General features: G+C 36.8%; 1 protein-coding gene and 2 pseudogenes across 2 annotated transcripts; 1 reads left to right on the top strand and 2 right to left on the bottom strand.

The window, feature by feature from the left end:
- The first annotated feature begins 11,898 nt into the window (after nt 1-11,898).
- On the top strand, nt 11,899-12,693 carry LOC147539712 (auxin-induced protein AUX22 pseudogene; annotated as a pseudogene).
- A 1,453-nt stretch (nt 12,694-14,146) lies between these two features.
- LOC147539711 (auxin-induced protein AUX22 pseudogene) lies at nt 14,147-15,236 on the bottom strand (annotated as a pseudogene). Its single transcript, XR_015225510.1, has one exon. The product of XR_015225510.1 is annotated as an auxin-induced protein AUX22 pseudogene (transcript).
- Nucleotides 15,237-18,720: 3,484 nt separating this feature from the next.
- On the bottom strand, nt 18,721-19,906 carry LOC147539710 (F-box protein At5g49610-like). Its single transcript, XM_086643168.1, has one exon. The coding sequence runs from the start codon at nt 19,846-19,848 to the stop codon at nt 18,721-18,723; it is 1,128 nt and encodes a 375-aa protein (XP_086499294.1). The 5' UTR covers nt 19,849-19,906.
- Nucleotides 19,907-21,056: the final 1,150 nt, after the last annotated feature.

The following is a 21,056-nucleotide window of genomic DNA, read 5'->3' as shown; positions in this document are numbered from 1 at the left end:
TGGACAAACATCGCACGGTACTTTATTAGATAAAAATTTAAAATTCAAACAAGGAAGTTTAGAATGAAAATATTGAAAACGACTAAAAGATGGATGACCTAAACGCCAATGCCATAAAACAAAAGGCTCATTACTAGAACTATATTTAGTAAGACTAGAAATTGAAAAGATGGGACGCTCCGTGCGAAGGAAATAAAGATCATCATGAAGACTACCATGCCCAATCTTCGTCTTCGTTGTTTGGTCCTGAAAAAGACACAAATTCCGGTCAAATAAGACGGTACAACGAAGTGATTTAGAGATTTGAGAAATAGAGATGAGATTAAATTGAAAAGATGGAATATGAAAAACATCTTCAAGATAGAATATATTGGAAAAATAGACGGTACCAATATGTTCAACCTTTACCCGTGAACCGTCCGGTAAACGGACGTATAAATCCGGTGGTGCAAGGGAATAAGAGGAGATTCGAGATATATTTGAACAAATATGCTTGGCGGCTCCCGAGTCAATGACCCAAGGAGGATGAAAAGAAGAGTAGTACTTACCGGTAAGGTTGATCAGAGGATCCTTGTTGGTGTTGCCTTGAGAATTGGTTGTGGTCGGTTGCCTATTGCGGTCAAGGAGTGCCAATATACCTTGGTATTGCTCATTAGTGAAGGAGGTTGCCGGAGGCACCCCCTGACCGGTTTTGTCTGAAACCGAGAGGTTGATGGACTCTTGTCGGGTACGGTTTCGTCCTCTTTGACCATAGTTGGGTGGATACCCATGTATCTTGTAGCAAGAGGAAACATCGTGACCATGGATTTTGCAATTTTCACAAAAGGGACGAGGACGTTTTGTACGTTGTCTCTCGGTTCCATTAAAACGAGTTTGATTATACTCATTTTTTCCAACGGCAAGTGCCGAACTGTTGGAGTCAATACTCATAGGAGTGACTAAGTTTTGTTGAACCTCTTCTTGTTTAATAAGTGAATGGATTCTAAGAATCGAAGGAAAGGGTTCAATCAATAAAATTTGACTTCGAATAGATGAAAAATCTATCATTAAGTCCTTGAAGAAATTCCATAGCGCTATCTTGATTTGTTCTTTCAAGTAAGGAACGACCATGTCCACATGTACAAGGCTCGGTGATAATCAAGGAATTGAGTTCGTCTTGAAGAGCCTTGAGGTTGGTGAAATATGTAGAAACATCGGAGTTGTCTTGTCTAAGACAAGAAATCGCTCTCTTTAATTGGAAAATTTTAGGAGCATTACGTTGATGGAAACGATCATAGAGATTGTGCCATATATCGAAGGCCGTTTCATCATATAAGATGGATGATCGAAGAGGTGGATCAACGGAATTGATGAGCCAACTAGAAACGAGATCATTACATCGTCCCCATTGTTCTAGTTCATTAGGATCGGTTGGTTTTTCGATGCTTCAATCAACAAAACCTAACTTAGCTTTAGCTCTTAAGGCTTTAGTCATTCCAAGTGACCATGAGGGATAGTTAACACCGGTTAGGAGCGGTGTGATAAGAATAGTAGTGGGAGAATCCGAATGGTGGACATCAAACGGCCCACTATTGATGTTGTGATGAACTTGAGAGGTTTCCGAAGTTTCGGGAGTAGTCATCTCTTAAAAAAAATTGAATTCTAGCTCTTATACCATGTGAAGAGGTACGAACCTCTTGATGATCGACTCGGATGAAGCCGAGGAAGATGAAGAGATATTGGTCTCTCGGTGAAACCGAGAGGGACAGCAGGACCTCTCGGGTGAAACCGAGAGGGTGATGATGGAGGTAATCGGGTGAGACCGAGAGAGATGGTTAGAGAACTCGGTTGAAGCCGAGAGTTGATCGTAGTCTTCTCGGTTGGAACCAAGAGATGATGATAGCAAAGTGTTAATCGTGAGAGAGAGAGATAGGTAAATACCTTTTCTTTATTCACAATAACATGGTTTTACATTATGGATCTAATCCTTTATATAGGTTTACAAGAAGGTGTTTAAGAAATATAAAACTATATCTAAGTATGTGTTTATCTAAACTACATCAATCTTGGTTGTAATAGGAATCCTAATCTTACTAGGATTACTATAATTAAGTGGACCTAATCCACTCGGTTTAGCCGAGTGGAGTGGACCTTCTAACAGTACTCATTATAACTAGACAATTGCTAAAGTGGGATATTTTTTAGAAAAAAAGAGTACAACAATGAAGGAAATAGTCTTTATTATGTGCATTCACCCCTTCCTTATAATGTTGAGATTTGAGATGTTAATGTGCTGGGTATTATTTCTTGAAAGGCCTTGAAACTTCAAAGAATACTATGTAGATTTATGGGCCTATTAAACTAAAGCCCAAATTAGCTTTAGGCCAATTTAGTATGGCCTATGGAGCCCATTCATGATTCACTATTTGGAAGTGGTTATGGGCCACATGACATTTTTTGTTGGCCTGCACATGGATAAAGGCACACTAGCCAAATAGACACTCGAATCCACACCCATTATTTTTTTTTTATGAAAAATCGACTGCGATCTACGTTAGTCGTTACAAGGCATTAATACTTATGAAGATGTGATAAACACGATAACTGCCTAAGTTCAACTATTAATAAAAGAGGCTTAAAACCCAACAACATGAAAGAGGCCTTAAGTTCGTCAAGGTTTCGTACGTGCATCTTCAGGCATTCGACATGTGTCGCCTAAATCAATTGGTTAACTGGTCTAGACTTCTTTTAACAAAAAAAAAAACTGGTCTAGACTAACCAATATTTGACTCAGCGGCGCGAAATTGTTAAGATAAGAGTACTAAAATAGGAAAGATGTTCCAAAAAAAAAGGGAAGAAACAAAGAGGAAGAAGAATTTGACTCAAATATATTGATCTTTGGTAAAGGGACATGATTAAATAGCATTGGGACCTTCTTAAAAATCAACTTTTTCATATTTTAGGTCCCTTTTCTAATTTTTTTTTTCTTTGTTGAAACGGTCCCTTTTCTAATTTGGTAAAGGGACATTGCTTTTAAAGATTAAAACAAATAAAAAAAATATTTATAAGGATTCAAAATTAATTTTAAAAATAGTAATAAAAAATATATCAACATTTCTTTGTCTCCTTGTTCATCTTTCTTAAATCTTACAAACTCCACCATAAAACCCTACATTTACCTTTTCAACAACATACAAACACCACTAATAACCACTTTAACCTTGTTTATTCATATTTAAGGCATTTAATATGTCTCAGACATAGATGATCCTTTATTAATGAAATACTATGTTTCATGGATGGAAAATAATGCTTCATTAATAGACAATGATGTCTCATTAATTTTTATCAGTCTAACAAATTAATACAATCAATGAGTGACAATGTTGGTGAACACTTGTCGGAAGAGGTAAGAAAATACTTATTTGATATTTAATTGAAGAAAATTGAGTTCTTACGTTATCTCTTCGTTGACATAATTTCGAGCACCTTTTCAATTGGTGAAGATGATAAATTTCGGTCATAATGGTCGAAATTAATCACAAATTTCGTTATCAGAAAAGTATCAAAAGTACGGTACCGAAATATCTAACAAATTTCGACCACTGTGGTCGAAATTCTGTTAGTTGATCGATTTTTTTCTTTTGCAAAGATTATTTGTAATTATTCGTTTGTTTTGTTTTATATAGCCAAATAACTGTGATGACGGTGAAAGTTTCGAAAATGTGAAAGAAAACTAGGAGAAATTCGTTTTGAAGAACTTAGTTTGTCACCTGATGTGGAGGAAGAGAGAGAGGGAACTCGGTTTTCACATAAGATGAAGAAAGGGATTTAAGGTTTTAGATATTGTTGGTTCTAAAACTTTTAATTGAAGACTTATTTTAATTTAAAAAAGTTTATTAAATAAATATGAAATATTTTGTAGACTAGTTTATAAGTTAATGTCTACATACTAAAAGTGTCAAAGTCCCTTTACAATTTATGTCCCAATACACCTAAGCAAGGTCCCTATACCATATTACCTAGATTTGTTTCTGATGTTTGTCTAGTTTACTAGTACCTCTAGTTTCCATCTTTATATATTTTCATATTTTATATTATTTTAATAGGTCGGTGTTATGGGAAAATAAAGAAATTTTTTCGAATTACAAAGTTTTGGGTGGAAATATTTTTCCTCCAAACGCTCTAACCCTAATATTTTTCAGCTTCTTGCCTCTTTTTCCTCCCCCTCTCCCACTACCACCACCAACTCTAGCCACCTCCACCACCAATTCAGATTCCGACAACACCTCCATCATCTGTGGAAACACTTCTTCCTCTTAGTTTCTTCCCTCTTTTTTTCTCTTCTTTCTTGTTGTTTTTCTTTTGTCTGGAAACCAGAGATCCGTCGAAGGGGCTCCTTCCCTTCCCTGGAGATAGAGAGATGAGAAGATGAGGAACTCTGTCGAGTTTTGCCGGCCAATAACTATACCTGCGACATAAAATGGGGGTGTGTTTGGAGAATTTTTTTTAGTTTTCCATCCTTTGAGATTTTATTCTCCAGAAACTTTTCTTATTTCTCCAAAACGTTGACCTTTAAATATGATCTAACGTGAACGAGATTAATACGCTGAAAACCATTGATAATCAAATTCTTTCATATTAGTTATAATTGATTCTCGGTTACAATTCAGAATGCTACGAGTTACATTGGGGTTGTTGGAGTAAAGTAGCCTTGTGTAAAAAGACTGGCGGAACCCGGCTGGTAGATAATACTAGTAAAGCTCTTCTATCGAAGTGGAGACGCAGGTGTGATAACGAGCTTAATCGAATTTGATGTTGATAAATATGGTGGTCTGCTAGGGGATTGGTTTCCATACCATACCAAGATGTCTTAGAGGTGGGGTTGTGAAAAGGTGTAGTCAACAACTCGAGCGACAGGATAGTGAACAATTCATCGAAGGTCCAAGGGTTTTTGAGGAGAGAGAGACTCCGAGATGACGTCAGCCACATCGAAGTCTTCCCCCTCCTTTCTCCCTCACTGAAAACCCTAATTCACAAGCAAAGGATAACTAGGTCAACACAGTGAATATAGCCGGCGCACTCTACTAGGATTCGGAGTATTCAATACTTGTTCTCCACTTCCAAAGTAAACAAGCAGATCAAAGGACCAATAGAGTTAATTTCGAAGTAATATCGTCTTGGGAAGAAGCAAGGAGGAACATCCAGGCATCTCAAGGTAAATCCACTACCCTCTCCTTAATTAACATCTGTCATTTTTGCTAGGTTTAATAACATGAATAATTAAGTGCTTCAACCGAGTAAACTCTTCGACTACCCTTCGCACGCGCCGCAGTTAGATGACTGCTAAGGTCATTAACAGGACGAGTGTATCAGTTCTTCTTCACAAGTGGTGAAGATCTCTAGAAGATCTTCATCTAATCGAGACGAGTGTAACCCGCGGACTTACACGTGGTCTAAGAAGATAGAAAGGTGTCATAAAGGAGAAGACAGAAGAGACCCATCATATTCTTTAAAGCTCTTCTTTGTCTTCTACCCTCTGCATGTCTGTTCTGGGTAAAAAGAAAACATTCTCCACCCTCTCATTCCTCTTCTTAGTAACCACGTTCATGTCGATTCACTCTTCTGATTCGAACATAGAAGACTTGACTAGAAAGATGGCGGTTCAGCTTAGCATTTCAGAGGGTGGTAACCTCACTATTTGCTATCCCAAACCCTCTGAAAACAAAGACCTCATGGAGATCTCATCGGGCTTCTTAGCTAGATTGTGTTGCAGATACGACTATGGTATAGGGTTCATAAGGAAACACCTTTCAGGACAGTCAAGATTCTTTAGGGAATGTAAGATTACACCTTCAGCCACTGGTCCGAACCACTTCCTTATAAAACCTCGTAATCTCACGGTCTTGAACGAAATTCATCAAGGTAGACCTTGGATCATAAGGGGTTACTTGGTCATCATGCAGGAAGTGGAGTTTCCTCTTAAAGAGATCATCCCAGAACTCATGTTAGAGCCCATGTGGTGTAGCTTTTCAGGACTACCATCAGCTATCCAAAACAGGCAAGATCTAGACCTTATCTTCTCATGCATGGGCTACATAATCCAAATATTACCTAGAAACTTCAGTTCAGGATCTAATTCTACCATCAGAATACAATTCATGTACGATGTGAGAACTCCATTACTATCCACTCTCAATTCCATCTTCACCGACAAAGGTAAGCCAGTGAACTTTAGCTACTATAAATTTCCTAAAGCTATATGTCATAAGTGTCGTATAGTAGAGCACTCGATTACCCCCTGTCTGTCAACTCAATCTCAAGCTTTTGGTACTTTTCGTAAGACTCAACCTTCTGTTCCCCTCTCCAATGACTCTTGGGCCCTCTCAGTGGTCACTCCTAATGTTGTTAATGAAATGATGAGCATGCCCATCCCTCCTCATGAGATCTTTCAGGGTAGAGGTAAGAGAAAAGACCTAGACATGATAATGGAGGTAAAAATTGAAGAGGATGTCAGGAGGAAGTCTAATATTAGACAAGCTTTTGAGTTTGAGAAGATGAATGATGTTTACTTGAGAGAAAATCAAGGAGGGTGGTATTCCGGTCAATCTTCCTCATTATCTATTCACTCCACTTCTATCCCTCCTAGCTGGTTCTCTCCTCCCATGGAGTCAATTGATAGTCCAGAGGAAAGACGTCGTCATCTCTTTACTGATACACTCATGGCATCTCCTGTTCCGGCTAATGATAACAGAGAAGAAGGGGAGAAAGACTAGTTTACTCGGTTGGAAATTTCATCAAGTTGTTCTGTGTTCTGTGTTGATTTTGTTACTTGTTTATTAGTTGGTTGTTAGTTTTTGAATTTTGGCTTAGCATCTAATATAAGATAGATGCTCTTGGTGGTGTATTAACAGTTACTATATAGTTTTATTTGGTAGTTAACTATATATTTTGATTAGCATTCTCGGTTGTAATCTTAGTTTTCTTGATTAAGGTTAGTAGATTACTCTTGCTGGTTTAATTATCAATTACATGCTTATATTACTTATTAGTTCATTTTCAGTGCTTATATCTCGTTTGTGTTAGGAGTGCCTGTAACTAGTTGGCTTTGGTTATTTTCTTTCTGCTAAGGCATTGATAGTTAGATAGACCTATTAAGTTGGGTGGTGGTAGTTGGTTAGGCTTTTCTGGGCTGTCCTTCTCCAGCCTCTTCTTTTGTTTGCTAGTCAGAAACCGAGTAGGACTTTGGTGGGGTCGCTAGTAATTTAGGTAGGTGGGCTTGGGGCATAATGCAGAACCCACCTAATCATTGTCCTACCATCCTTAGCTGGAATGTCAGGGGCCTGGCCCAACTTCTTACTAAAAAACATCTATTGAACCTCATCAACAAATACAACCCTGATATCATCTTTCTAGCGGAAACTAAGAATAGATCACACATCATAAATAAACACTTAAAGCTTCAAAAATATTATAGTGGGCATTTTGTAGAGCCAAATAGGAAAGCGGGCGGCCTAGTGTTGTTTTGGAAACATAATTTAAACACTACTATTATGTACTCGGATCAGAACATGATACACGCCAAGATTAATAATGCGAATAATAGCTTACATACCTTTGTCACGGGCTTCTACGGATGTCCTTACCATAAGAATAAATTGAAGCCGTGGAAAACTCTTAGCACTCTTCAGGTGGAACAAAATATGCCTTGGACGGTAATAGGGGACTTTAATAGTGTCTTAGACAAAGATGAGAAAACTGGTGGCTCCCCGGCCACAAACTCATATCTCAATAGAATCCTTTCTATTATTAGTCAGCTGGAACTTTTAGACATGGGTTTTAAAGGAAACCCATATACATGGAGTAACAAACAATTAGGAGACAAATTGATTCAAGAGAGACTGGATAGAGCTATTTCCAACTTTAGTTGGCTCCAGACCTACGCCCTGGCCAGCATTAATCATCTTGATGCAGTGGGTTCGGACCATCTCCCTATCCTTTTAGCAGACAACAGGAATCACTATAGTAAAACGAAACCTTTTAAGTTCATTCGCACCTGGATGGATCACCCTGAATGTCATGATTTCATAGCGGAGAAATGGATTGCCAATCAGGATATCCAAGTTAAGCTTAAAAAACTCAGCAAGCACTTAACTATATGGAATCGCACAGTATTTGGTAACATAGATCGCAACATTAAGGACCTCACCAATAGAATTAGTAACTGTAGCAATAAAGAGGAGCTTACTAGGTTAAATGCACAGCTTGAGCAACTGTTCCTCTATCAAGAAAATATCTGGAAAGAAAAATCAAGAAATAATTTCATAACGGTAGGTGATAAAAATACAAAATTCTTTCATTCCCAAGCTATCCAGCGTAATCGTCACAATAGAATTAGAGCCATTAAAGACAGAAATGGAGAATGGCAGGATAACACAGAACATATTCAAGACATTTTTACTGATCACCTCTTAGAGATTAATACATCTGAACACACTGTTACTGCCTCCACCATTCTAGACCTCTTCCACCCAAGTATATCCAGTCTCCAGAATAATTGGCTTACGGCCATTCCAGATGAAGATGAGATTAATAAAGCTATCAGGGGGCTTAAAAGAGAAGCGGCGCCGGGTCCCGATGGCTACCCACCTTTCTTCTTCCAATCTAATTGGGACACCGTCAGCCCAGACATTCATCAGCTGGTTCAGAATTTCTTTCTTTCTGATACCCTCCCGGTAGAAGCCAACCACACACATATTTGCTTAATTCCTAAAACATCAACCCCTCAAACACCGGCGGACTTTAGGCCCATCAGTCTCCTGAACACTACGTATAAGATTATCACCAAAATTCTAGCAGATAGGTTCAAAGAAACTCTTACTGACATTGTATCTCCAGTTCAAGCAGCGTATCTTCCGGGTAGGCAAATTTCAGATAATATAATTATAGGACAGGAAATTATACATTCCATGAAAAAGTTGAAAGGAAAGGCAGGATACTTTGGATTGAAGTTAGATATGTCCAAAGCTTTCGATAGAATCGAATGGAATTTCTTATATGACATTATGAGGAAGCTAGGATACTCCGAAAAATGGATCAATATGATCTCTACTTGTATCTCAACCTCTTCTATGGCAGCACTTATTAATGGCCATCCCGGTCGCACCTTCTACCCGACAAGAGGTATTCGGCAAGGAGACCCTTTGTCTCCTTTCCTGTTTATCCTAGCGATGGAGGGTCTGAGTAGATTATTGGCAGAAAATCAGGATACAGGTACTTTTATAGGTTTCCCTACCAATAATACAGACTTATCCATCTCCCACCTCCTGTTTGCAGACGACTGCATCATCTTTGGTCAGAACTCCCTAGACAATATTCACATTCTCAAGAGTATCTTGAAAACTTTTTGCGAGTCTTCTGGTCAAATGATTAACTACAATAAGTCTAACATATTCTACTCTAAAAACTCCCACCTGAAGTTTAAGCGAATGATTATGCGTTCTATGAAAGTCAAATACGCCTCTACTTCGGAGAAATACTTGGGAGCTCACCTTTTCATTGGAGCCAACAAGCGGGCTGCTTTCCAGGAACTCCTCCAACAAATTAAGAATAAACTGGAGAAATGGAATTATTCATTCCTTTCTCAAGCTGGGCGCACTATTGTTATTTCAACAATAGCTGCCGCTGTACCCCGATACCAAATGCAATGCTTTGCCTTACCGAAAGGCATCAGCAAAGGCATTATGACGATGCAGAAGTCGTTTTGGTGGGGTAAGTCTAGAGGCATATGTACGAAATCATGGTCGTCCATATGTCTTCCTAAAGCCATGGGAGGACTAGGAATTCATCGCACAGAGCTCGACAACACAGCTATGCTTAGCAAACTAGCCTGGAGACTTAAATCTGAGCCTAATGCTATGTGGGTCAGATTTCTGAAAGCCAAAAATTTCCCCAGAACAGATTCTCCTGGTCCCATCAAAGGACATCACTCCTGGCTCTGGAAGACCATTAATAAACATATGCACCTTATTGACGAGTTAACTACTTGGGAAGTGCATAACGGTAACCACATTAACATCTGGTCAGACTTTTGGATTCCTGATAATATTATCCCGGTTAATATCACTAATAATACTCATATTACGAAAGTGGCACAACTGATAAACAATAATCGCTGGGATGACACAACACTCAATAATATCTTTGACCAACACATTCAAAACCGTATTAAAGCTATTCCGATCAATACGGAAGGCGAAGATCAGAGGATATGGAAATTAACGAATTCGGGCAAATTCACTGTGAAATCTATATATAATTACTTATGTACGAGTATAAATTCCCCCACAAATTTTATCCCCAATTGGAAATTTATATGGAATCTCCCCAACGTACCTAGAGTCCAATTATTCATTTGGAAAATATGTAATAACGCTCTCCCAGTTAGGGAGAGAATTGGCAAGTTCATTAACAATAACCTTATTTGTCCTAACTGTAATGCAATTGAAACTATAGAGCATGCGCTCTTACACTGCCCTTTGGCAAAGAACATATGGTTCCATTTTAACATTATATCGGAAAATATTTCAAATATTAAAGAATGGATTTTTTCTTGGGAACACACCCCTCAACTTAAAGATGCATCCTACCAGAATCTCCTTTCCACAATCTTGTGGATTATATGGAAAACTAGATGCGACCATTGTTTTCAATATGAAATAAATGATCTCACTCAAATTATTAAGTTAATTAACAATTTCCCCAAGAAAACTATACCCACTATTAAGAACAGAAAACCCGTTCAAAATAAATGGAATCCCCCAGAAAACTCTTGGATGAAATTTAATGTAGACGCTTCTTTTATCAGTGTGAACGAAATGACAGGTATCAGCTTAATTATGCACGATGAGAGAGCAAAATTCATTGCAGCTCAAACATCTATAGCCAGATGCAGAAATAGCGAGGAGGGGGAAGTTGTTGCCCTCCTTAATGGTCTTCTCTGGGCAGAGGAACATGAGTACAAAGACATCATCATTGAGAGTGACAACATTAATCTTATTAGCCACATCCAGAATCCCAAACACGAAGTTAACTGGCAATCCAGAGTTCACCTCCAGAGAATTCATGAAAGGAAAAAGTATTTCAACAACGTGAAATTTAATTACATTAATCGGAAATTTAATAAGCCAGCTGACAAGCTAGCGAAGCATGCAAGGAAGAAGAATAAAGCAGAATCTTGGCATAGAATTCCTTATTTTCTTAATTCCATGTACTGTAATAACACTTTGTCTTTTTAATTTAATCTAATCACCTTAACAAAAAAAAAAAAAAAACAACTCGAGCGACGTCATCACAATTTGAGTTTCAGTAGGAAGCATGTCACTATTGAGGTTATAAATAGAGTCAGAATGTCCTTGTGGGAAGATCGGCCCATTGACTATCAGCTGTTGCCTGATCTCTTTCGTTGTATTTGGGGATCTCTCGCTATGCGTGACGATTTGCACCCTGATTTTATTGCTTTTCTAAGTATTTGTCAGATGAGGTCTAGGGTAGGTCTCTCGTCTCCGCCCTCCCTAGCATTTTTCTTTCATTATTTTCCTTTTCAGAGTTTCTCGTGTAAATTATACCATCTCGGCACTTTCCGCTCAATATATTTCATACAAAAAGGTCCAACAGTGACTCAGTTAGATAGATATAAATACCTAATATAATAGTCGAGCGAGAGCAACATCCATAAGGCTTGTCGGGTATCAAAGTTAAGATCTACCTTTATACATTATTAAGTGGGGCAAGCTATTATACTTAAATAACCGACCAAGTTACCACCATTTGACCTGTTAATGTTCCCACCATGTTCCCTTTCCTCACATATAAAACTGGTCTATTCATCTCTGAAATTTCAATAACACTCATCTATCACAACACCCAAAAATCCAAAAAAAAAAAACCCTAGTTTCATAAGAAATGGCAAAACAAGGTGAGATCATGACAGAGCTAAGTTTGGGTCTTCCTAGTGCTTCTCCTTCAATGAATAAAACTAATAACAAAAGGGTATTTTCTGAAATTAACGACAACGAGGATAGCACAACATCAACTACCACAACGGACGATATTCGAACAACTAGAAACAAGGCTCAAGTTGTGGGTTGGCCACCGGTTTGTTCATACCGGAAGAAGAACAATACTTATAGTGTTCGAGAGAAGTATGTGAAAATCTCAATGGACGGAGCACCGTACCTACGAAAAATTGATCTTAAAATTCATGAAGGGTATTCAGATCTTATCGTGGCCCTCGAGAAACTCTTCGGTTGTTCAGGACGAATTAGTAAGCTAGATTCGGCCAATAATTCAGAATATATTTTGATTTATGCAGACAAAGAAGGAGATTGGATACTTGTTGGTGATGTGCCATGGACAATGTTTACTGAATCATGTAAAAGATTGAGGATAATGAGAAGACCAGAAGTTGCTAGACATCTTGCTGAAATTTCATTATCATGGTAAAATAGTCAAGATGGTGTCAAAATGAAAGAGGACAATTATGATTGATATTTAACATTGTTGTTAGGAATTAGTTATGACCTAATCTTGATTATATCTCCTAATCCCTGGATATAATTGCCTATCCTCCATATAGAGGTAGATATATGTGTAAAAAAGTTTACCTAAAACATAAAAGTAAAAGAAAGAAGAAAGATGAAAAGAAGTTCAAAGATCAAAACAAATATTCCATTTTGTAATTTTACATCATTTCTGTTTATTTTGTTCCTTTTTCTTTCTTCTCCCAATTTGTTGGGAATTATTGATCTCTTTAAAAAAATGTCTAAGGGCAGTTTTAAAGATGCCTCTAGATAGTATTATTGGCATCCCTATACTTTGAAAAATGGTTAAAAGTGCGCCCTTCCAAAAATAGACGTCCCATTTTGTTGTTTGACTTAAAATCGGTGACTCGAGCGGAGGTAACAAAATTGACTAAAGTCCACCTATTCCATATTCGATGGATTCGGAAGTTGAACCCTACTGCCACAACGAATACAACTCTAATCGATGGTCTAGGATCGAATTGTTTTTACAGATTTCAGTTTTATTTTGCTAAGTCAAATATTGGTCAATGATCAACCTTAACCAGTTAAAAAAGTAAACAAGCTAGTGCACCTTTGGACTTGTGCCAGAGAGAAAGGACATTTTGAATGCTAGCTCCACTCTTTGATTTTCAGGAGAGAAAAAATGATAGAATGATTACTTTTCACCAAGAAAGAGAAACTTGATGGAAATTTCACTACTCATGCATATAAATTATGAAGAACACAAATAATGAAAGTAATCCAAGATCTCTATTTGATGAATTAAAGAGATGTAAAATGTTGTAGGCACTTACCCGAATTCATAGCTTGAAGATACAGTAGATTTCAGTGTTACTTCGGACAAAATCTTCTAAACCTTGAGAATGGACGTTGTTTCTGATTTCTGAAAAATGGGAGTTGGGAAAATCACGTCTCTCTTCTGTAGTTTAGGGATTTGCCCTGAATAATATGGGAACTGCCTAAGTGGTTACTAGCAGTTACCCAAGTAATTATTAAAGAGCCCATTATTCTTTGATAATTACTTTTTTGGGCTCTACATATGACATATTGATAATATGCTCCCCACACTTCAAACTGATATTTTATGGTCCATAATGTATAAATTAACTAGATCACCTTTTGGACCCCTTAAGTGAAATAAAGTGTACTATGTAACTAATACATATATTAGTCCACATCAGTCATTAGTATTAAAAATACTAACAAAACTTTGGTTGCTTGCTTGCTAAAATGGATTGCCTCTCAGTAATTGGTATGTCGGACAGATAGAATAGGAACTTTGTCGATCACTTGTTAAGAGAAAGAAAGAGAGAAAACAACCGTTCTAGGTATATATCGGAAAGAAACTTGATGGTTTGTGACTTTGTGTTAAGAGAGAGAGAAGTAAGAAGCAGTCGGTCTGTATGAGAGAGAAACTTCATCGCATATGTTAAGAGAGAGAGAACTAAGAAGCACTCGTCGAGTTAAGGAGGGAAACTAAAATATTCACTTTCAGATTAAATTTTTAAAAGTTAAATTCAAGGGTATTTTAGTTTTTTCTTTTGGTTCCTTCTATACTAAACTGAGAAAATACCATAGAGAGCTTAAGAGAAGAAAAAAATTGAATAATCTTTTTTCACTCTCTCATTAATCAACAAATGCATACAACTTTAATCATGAAATCACAAAATATTTGAACACATATAGCTTTTTAACTTGGATGCTCCTTTATTCATGATTTCTTTTTGTGTTTATGGATTCATTTATTTGTTTCCTCGAGTATTGATCTTTTTTTGTAAAAGAATCCACAATAATGATTAATTTATCGAGCTAAACATTGGTGGATGGTCCTCCACTGCTCTTCACAAATTAAGGAGTTGATCATGTATTCTCTATCAGCCCAATGAGTTTTCGATCTTGGGCCATGAGATTTGTGATTAATTTATCATTCTTCTCGGATGTTTGAATCATTAGTGACACATATCTTGACTTCAAAGTTTTCTTTACGAAAGTCGAGGGTCTTTAGCAAATAATCTTTGAATTCATCTTGTGATTTGAATTAATTCAATATAAGGTATGCCAAATTATATCGAATATGGTTATGGGAATCACGACGACAATCCAAAACTTTTCCCATCTGATTTTCTCATTATCCTTAATCTTTTGCACGACTCAATAAACATAGTCCATGGCACATCTCCCACAAGCATCCAATCACCTTCTTTGTCAGCATAAATTGGAATGAATTCGGAACTTTCAGCCAAATCTTGCTTATCTATTCGACCTAAACAATCGAAGAGCTTCTCAAAGGCAATAACAAGATCCGAAAACCCTTTATAAACATTTATATCGATTTTCCTAAGGTAAGGTACACCATCCATAGAAATTTTCACATACTTCTCATGAACATTAGTTAAGTTCTTCTTCCTATATGAACAAATTGGTGGCCACCCCACAACTTGAGCTTTCTTTTGATTTTTTCTACAATAGTTGGTTGTTATTGTCGATGACGAACCGATTTCTTCGTCGTTGATTTCCGAAAATACCCTTTTGTTAGTAGTTCTACTTTTCATTGAAGGAGGAGCAAAAGGAAGACCCAACTTCAACTCTGTCATGACTTCATCTTGTTTTGCCATTTCTTTAGAAACTTGGGTTTGTGATGAATTTTTTTTTTCTTCTTGTTTTGATGATTTGAGATTGGGAGAATGACTTGCTGACTGCTAGTTTTATACACCAAGAGTGAGAGAGGGGGACATGGTGGGTTCAATGACAGATGAAATGGTGTTATTTGGTCGGTAGTTTGAGTGGCAAAGGGGATACTTGTTGTCTACTTGATATTGTAGTATATGGGGTTGAATACCAAGCAGATCTTATATGTATATGGTTGTTGGTGATTTCGATTGTTATGTAGGTCACACTCTAGACCGTCTGACGACTGATATCTGGACAAACACCACATGTGGGTTACTTTCTACATGGGGTCATATGTCATCCAAGCGTAATATGGATTATTTTCCAAATGGCCTCTGGTGTGTAACCAGGTTTCTGTCTGACCCCCATCTAAACACCCCGATAATTTCTTTTTTGTCATTTTAATTCATTGACCAGAAAGTTTCATATTATACCCTTTAAAAAAAATTGTTTTATATTTTTCTTTCTTTCTCTCACCGCTTCATATGTCTCCTTTCTCCCCTTTGCTACAAATATTGTCATTCGTCGACTAGCAAAATTTTTTTACTTTTTCTATTTTATTTTTCCATCTCCTCTTCCTCTTCTCTTTCACTTGTTTCTCTGATTTCCAAAGGAATTTCTCTCTCCATCTCCTCTTTCCCATTTCTTTCTCTCTCACTTGTTTCTCTTTCACTTGTTTCTGTCTCACTTGTTTCTCTGGCTGGCAAAGGAAAGGGGTTCCCCATCGTTCTTCTGCGACCAGATGATAAGAGATCTTTGGTTAACCAGACCTTCGTTTGGATTTGGAAGTTCCAGATCCAGGCGAGAAGTCTGGGAAAGGGGTTCCCTTCGTCGGATAGAGAAACAAGTGAGAGAGGGCAAAGGCAGGTAGAGAGGGGAGAGAGGGAAAGAGGAAAGGGAGGGAGAGAGAAAAAGAAGATAGAAGAGACAGACAAACAAAAATTGTAGACCGGCAATTGCCGCCTCGTCTTGACTGTAGTAAAGGGTAAAGTGGAAGGCGGTGAAGAGGTTGGAGATGGAACAAAATAGAAAAAGTAAACAAAAACTGAAAAACAATCAAAGAGAGGTATTATAAGAAACTGGAAATTTGACCAATGGATTGAAATACCTTTGGGTATTTAGCGTAAACTAAGGGACCAGGCGAAAATTTGTCACAAACTAAGGAGCCATTTGAATAATGCTACATATAGCCATAGTTTCTCCAACGCACCAAATCTAGATTTTTTTAGGACGGACTGTCACAAGAACTTCAAATTAAACTATTTTTTTACGGAACTATAAACACAGTCAGTACACTCGCCAAAAAAATGACAAACATATCAATTATGAAATTCCTAACAACAAATCAACCAATATAAATTTTTATTAAGTCTTCAAAACTGAAATAGATATAGTAAACTTCTAGACTGATATAGATTCTGGCTAGCACCGGTGAATCAATTATTAAACAGACATGAATATAATAATTGATATGGTTGCATTGTAAAGACTGGACCATATGATATTAGTGTGAAGAATAAAGAGAAAAAGAATTATAAAATAAAATCCTTCAACAACGAAATCCAAATAAATTAAGATTAAACATAGAAATTGATGTGCTGTTGTGACACAATCATAATAATAACTAGTGGCAGCACCAAATAAAATTAGCTACTTTTGACTAAAATATTTCATCACAAAAAGAGCTTTATGTTACAAATATTGTTTTAGTGAGTGAGCTTAACTTTAAGTTCTTGTTTAGTGCGCGAAAATCACGTGAGAATGGAATGTGATTCCTAGCGGTCACTATCCTGATTAATGTTTGATCGGCGGGAATGCAAAAAAAATGGACACAAATATACCATTTCAAAATTTGGAAAGGCGGTTAAATGTTTGCCATCTTTCTACATAAATTACTTTTTATGATATCATTTTATTCATTCTTGTGCAAGGAGAGAGTACTAACAAATTAGAAATGTAAAATGAAATGATGTGGTTTTTAGCATACGACTCCAATGAGATACGTAAAATATGTTGGAATACCTTTAAATATTTTGAATTTTTATTTATTATCGTATCTTCGTCTTCTCGATCAGTCATGTTATTCACGTATCTCGTTGGATTTCTCCGCCAAAATTTTGAAATTTCCAATTTAGGTTAACGGAGGGAAGGCTAACCAACTTCTTACTAAAACATAAGGGGAACATATGATCATGTGGAAGTTATTGATTGCTTTAATCATAGAAGTATATGTTCCTTCTCAACCCAACATATGTTCCCATTGGATGGGACATTACATAAATGAGTCCCACATAAATAGGTTAACTTCACACGTTTGTGTCTAACTAAAACACTTTCCCTTGTATCAACAACACAATTGAAGATTTGCCTTGGAAAAGAATCAAAAAATATTCATATAATCTCATACTCCATCTCTTTGATGCATTAAAGGATGATGACCCTTTAAAATTTGTTTACTCTGTCTACAAGAGAATAAAATTTTCATATTTTATCTTTCAATATCACTGTGTATATATAATTTTATTTTTTTTGTTGAAATCTGTGTATATATAATCCGTCTAAGCATATGATATCTCAATATATAAATGTAGTCAATGAAATGATGGTAGAAAAGTTACTCGATTTTAGATTGATATGTAAATTCTAGTAGTATACAGTATATAATTGGTAGTAATTCGTGATTAGGTGGTATTGAACTATTAGTGTCTTTACAATTACAAAGAGTTCCTTTTTCATTTTTCTCCGGTCTCTTTATATACAAATATGTATTTAGGTCTTTGAGTTCATTACAAGAATGACCACTGATGCCTTAGGTTATAATCTTACAAGAAACCACCTTATGTTTGATTATATATTTATATGATTCCCAGGCTATTGTGTTACACAGTCGTTTGTCTTGACGCCCTACATATGTCGATTAGGCGAACAACCACATTCGCCCAGGCTCAATATCTTTTCAACTACTAATGTCCGCCTAGGGCAACTACAATCTCAAAGCTTGTCCCAGATACAAGATTACAAGATAAAAAAAGCTTTGAAAGTATATACACCTCCCAAAGCTCCTTTGACGTTGTTCACGCTGTGTAATTTGTTAATTTAAACGGGTTCTAGTTTCATCTAGGGATGCAAGCGCCCACCGCCAGTCCGCCACATTATTTGAGTGCCTCATGGGCCCAAGGCGGCCGTGTTTGTAGGTGACTTTGATAGTTTGATATGAACTGAAAAGCGAAAGCTATTTGGCGTGCCTATAGCTACAAGGGAGGGGCTTAAAGGTTTCTTTTCTTGTCTCTAAATCGTAGTGATTTGGGTGTTGAACTTCCTAAAGTCTTGGTGTGGACCTGGTATATATGAAAGTTCGCTTAGCCGAATAATGAACCAAACAATTTAATAGAATAGTAATATAGGCACCACTAGTTTTACGAAGTTGAATCCACGCTAATGACAATCTAAAAGAGCAAAAAAAAAATGTAATTCAAAAATAATGAAGCTAACGCAAACCACACGGAAGAAAATCAGATTGACAAATGAAAACTTGGCCGGCCGGGTAAGACACTGCAGCAGGAGATAATGTATTTTTGTTGCAATCATACCATATGAACTTGTCATGATATGTCATAACCAAAATATTGGTCGAGTACATGTGGTGTGGATAACATCTTCCACTTATTCTGGTCTTATGTGATTTCATATTTATGCAATACTTCTTCTTCCATATATGATTTCCCAAAGTGTCATCATCTTCCAAAACCCATAATTCATGAACTAGCTCTTTAAATGTATACTCCATAGTTGTTTTAGAATATCCGTACTCGTTAAAACTCAAAAACACCGATAGCTTGCCCTCATATTCGACTAACTTCATGCGCTCTAACGAATACTTTTTCATCTTAATTTTGTGAGGAAGGTCAATAATCTTCCAAATCTCTTCATCAATATGGAAAACCAATATTCTACGATCACTAGTTAGACAATGGTAACTTCCATTAACAATAATAGATGCATGAATAGGATCTAGGAACACATCCAGAGGAAGTTTTATATCACTCGATGTTATCCAAGCTTCCTTTTCCGAATCAAATATCTCACAACCATAACCATTGATATATCCAAAGGACGAAATACGAATAATTTTGTAATGCAAACTTGGGTACGATTTCTTCACCATTATCGACATGGTGTCTGTGACATTATATTGAGTTCTTGGATTCGGTATCTTCTTCCGTTCACAGGTTGTTGGTTTACAAACATAATAAGTGTAAACTCGATCATACGATTCATGAACACAGCATAGTAAACCACAAGGAGATGAAGCTTCTATTTTGGTGTTTTCCGGCAAGAAACTGAGAGAAGGAGAAGGAAGTGTTGGAACAGAGTTACCAAAGTTATTGAAAACGAGCGGGACGAATTTAGATTTATACGTAAAATCCTCGCATAGTTGAATAAAACAACCATAAATAGTATTACTATTTTGAGAATGCATCAACTTGAATTCAGTATTATAAACTAAGTTCTTCCAATCTTTGCATACCCAAGAACATGGAGACTGAAGAGAATTGAGGGGAGTTCTTGTTAAGATTTCAAAGATTGAATCGGATGAAGAATGAAACTGCTCCATTGTTATCTCTGATACGTCATCATCTTCTTCTACTACTGGAATATTATTGTTTGTCAAGTAAAACTGCTACTACTACTATTAAACTGATTAAGGTATTCATAGTATATACGGTTATAAGGAAGGTGGAAAAAACCATTAATGGTGTGTTTGGTTGCAGGATTCCTAAGTAGGATTCCTATCGAAAGTGGAATTTGGTAGGAGTCATGAATCCTTGGTCTGTTTGGCTTCCGAGAATCCTAGGACTCTTGAATCCTAAGGATTCCTAATTCCAAAATTTGTATTGGACCAAAATCCCACCCTACCCCCTAAGATTTGCTAGGATTTTGGATTAATAAACCTAAATTTCAAACTTAAAATCAACAAAAAAATATTTCCTTCTACAAAATCATTGGAGTATTTTTTTCAAAATCATTATTCTTTTCAAAAATCATATTTTTCTAAAGACGTTTAAAAATACTCAAATAATAATAAATCATAGGATTCTTAGCTGTCAAACAAGCCAAAAGATATTACTTAGATTCATGAATCCGTGGAATCATGAATCCCAAGGAATCATGAATCCGCGGATTCATGATTCCGCCATCCAAACACACCATAAATCTCAACAATTTATATTATTTAAGTGGTTTAGATCAACCGACTTAAAAGAAAAGGGCCAGGTTAACCTACTTATTATAGAAGCTGTGGATTGACCTTCAAAGGTCTATTCGAACCAGACCTAGAACCAGATCTAGAGAGAGAAAGGAAAGAGAGGAAAAATAAAATTAGAGAGAGGAAAAAAAAGTTTTTTTTTTCTTTCAGAAGTTGTGGATTAACCTTCAAAGGTATGTTCGAACCAAACCTAGATCTGGATCATGGTGAACCAGATCTAGAGAGAGAAAGGAAAGATAGAAAAAAAAATTTAGAGAGAGAGAGGGAAAAAATGTTTTTTTTAATGTTTGAACGATGCCGGCCGGAAAATTGGTCGACTGGCGACCTTCACCGGAGAAGACGATGAAGTGGCGAGAAGATGAAGTGGCAGAGAGAGGTGATGAGATGGATGAGAGAAGGTGATGACTAGTTAACGGAAATCTAACAGTAACTGAAAAAGGGAACCGTCTAGGTATTTTTGAAAAGGGCGCGTCTATAGGCGCCTCTCCAAAATGCTGTAGGGGCCTCCCTCTATAGGCGCACCCCGTACGGACATGTTTTTTTTTTAGGCGCCTCTA

The sequence above is a fragment of the Eschscholzia californica genome, unplaced genomic scaffold (genome assembly GCF_041429995.1).
Source record: "Eschscholzia californica isolate CP2 unplaced genomic scaffold, dmEscCali1.0.p SCAF_5, whole genome shotgun sequence".
NCBI lineage: Eukaryota > Viridiplantae > Streptophyta > Magnoliopsida > Ranunculales > Papaveraceae > Eschscholzia > Eschscholzia californica.
This window is presented reverse-complemented; position numbering and strand designations above follow the sequence as displayed.

Coding starts and splice junctions, on each gene's coding strand:
- LOC147539710 (XM_086643168.1), bottom strand. CDS start 19,848: ATGGAGCAGTTTCATTCTTCATCCGATTCAATCTTTGAAATCTTAACA.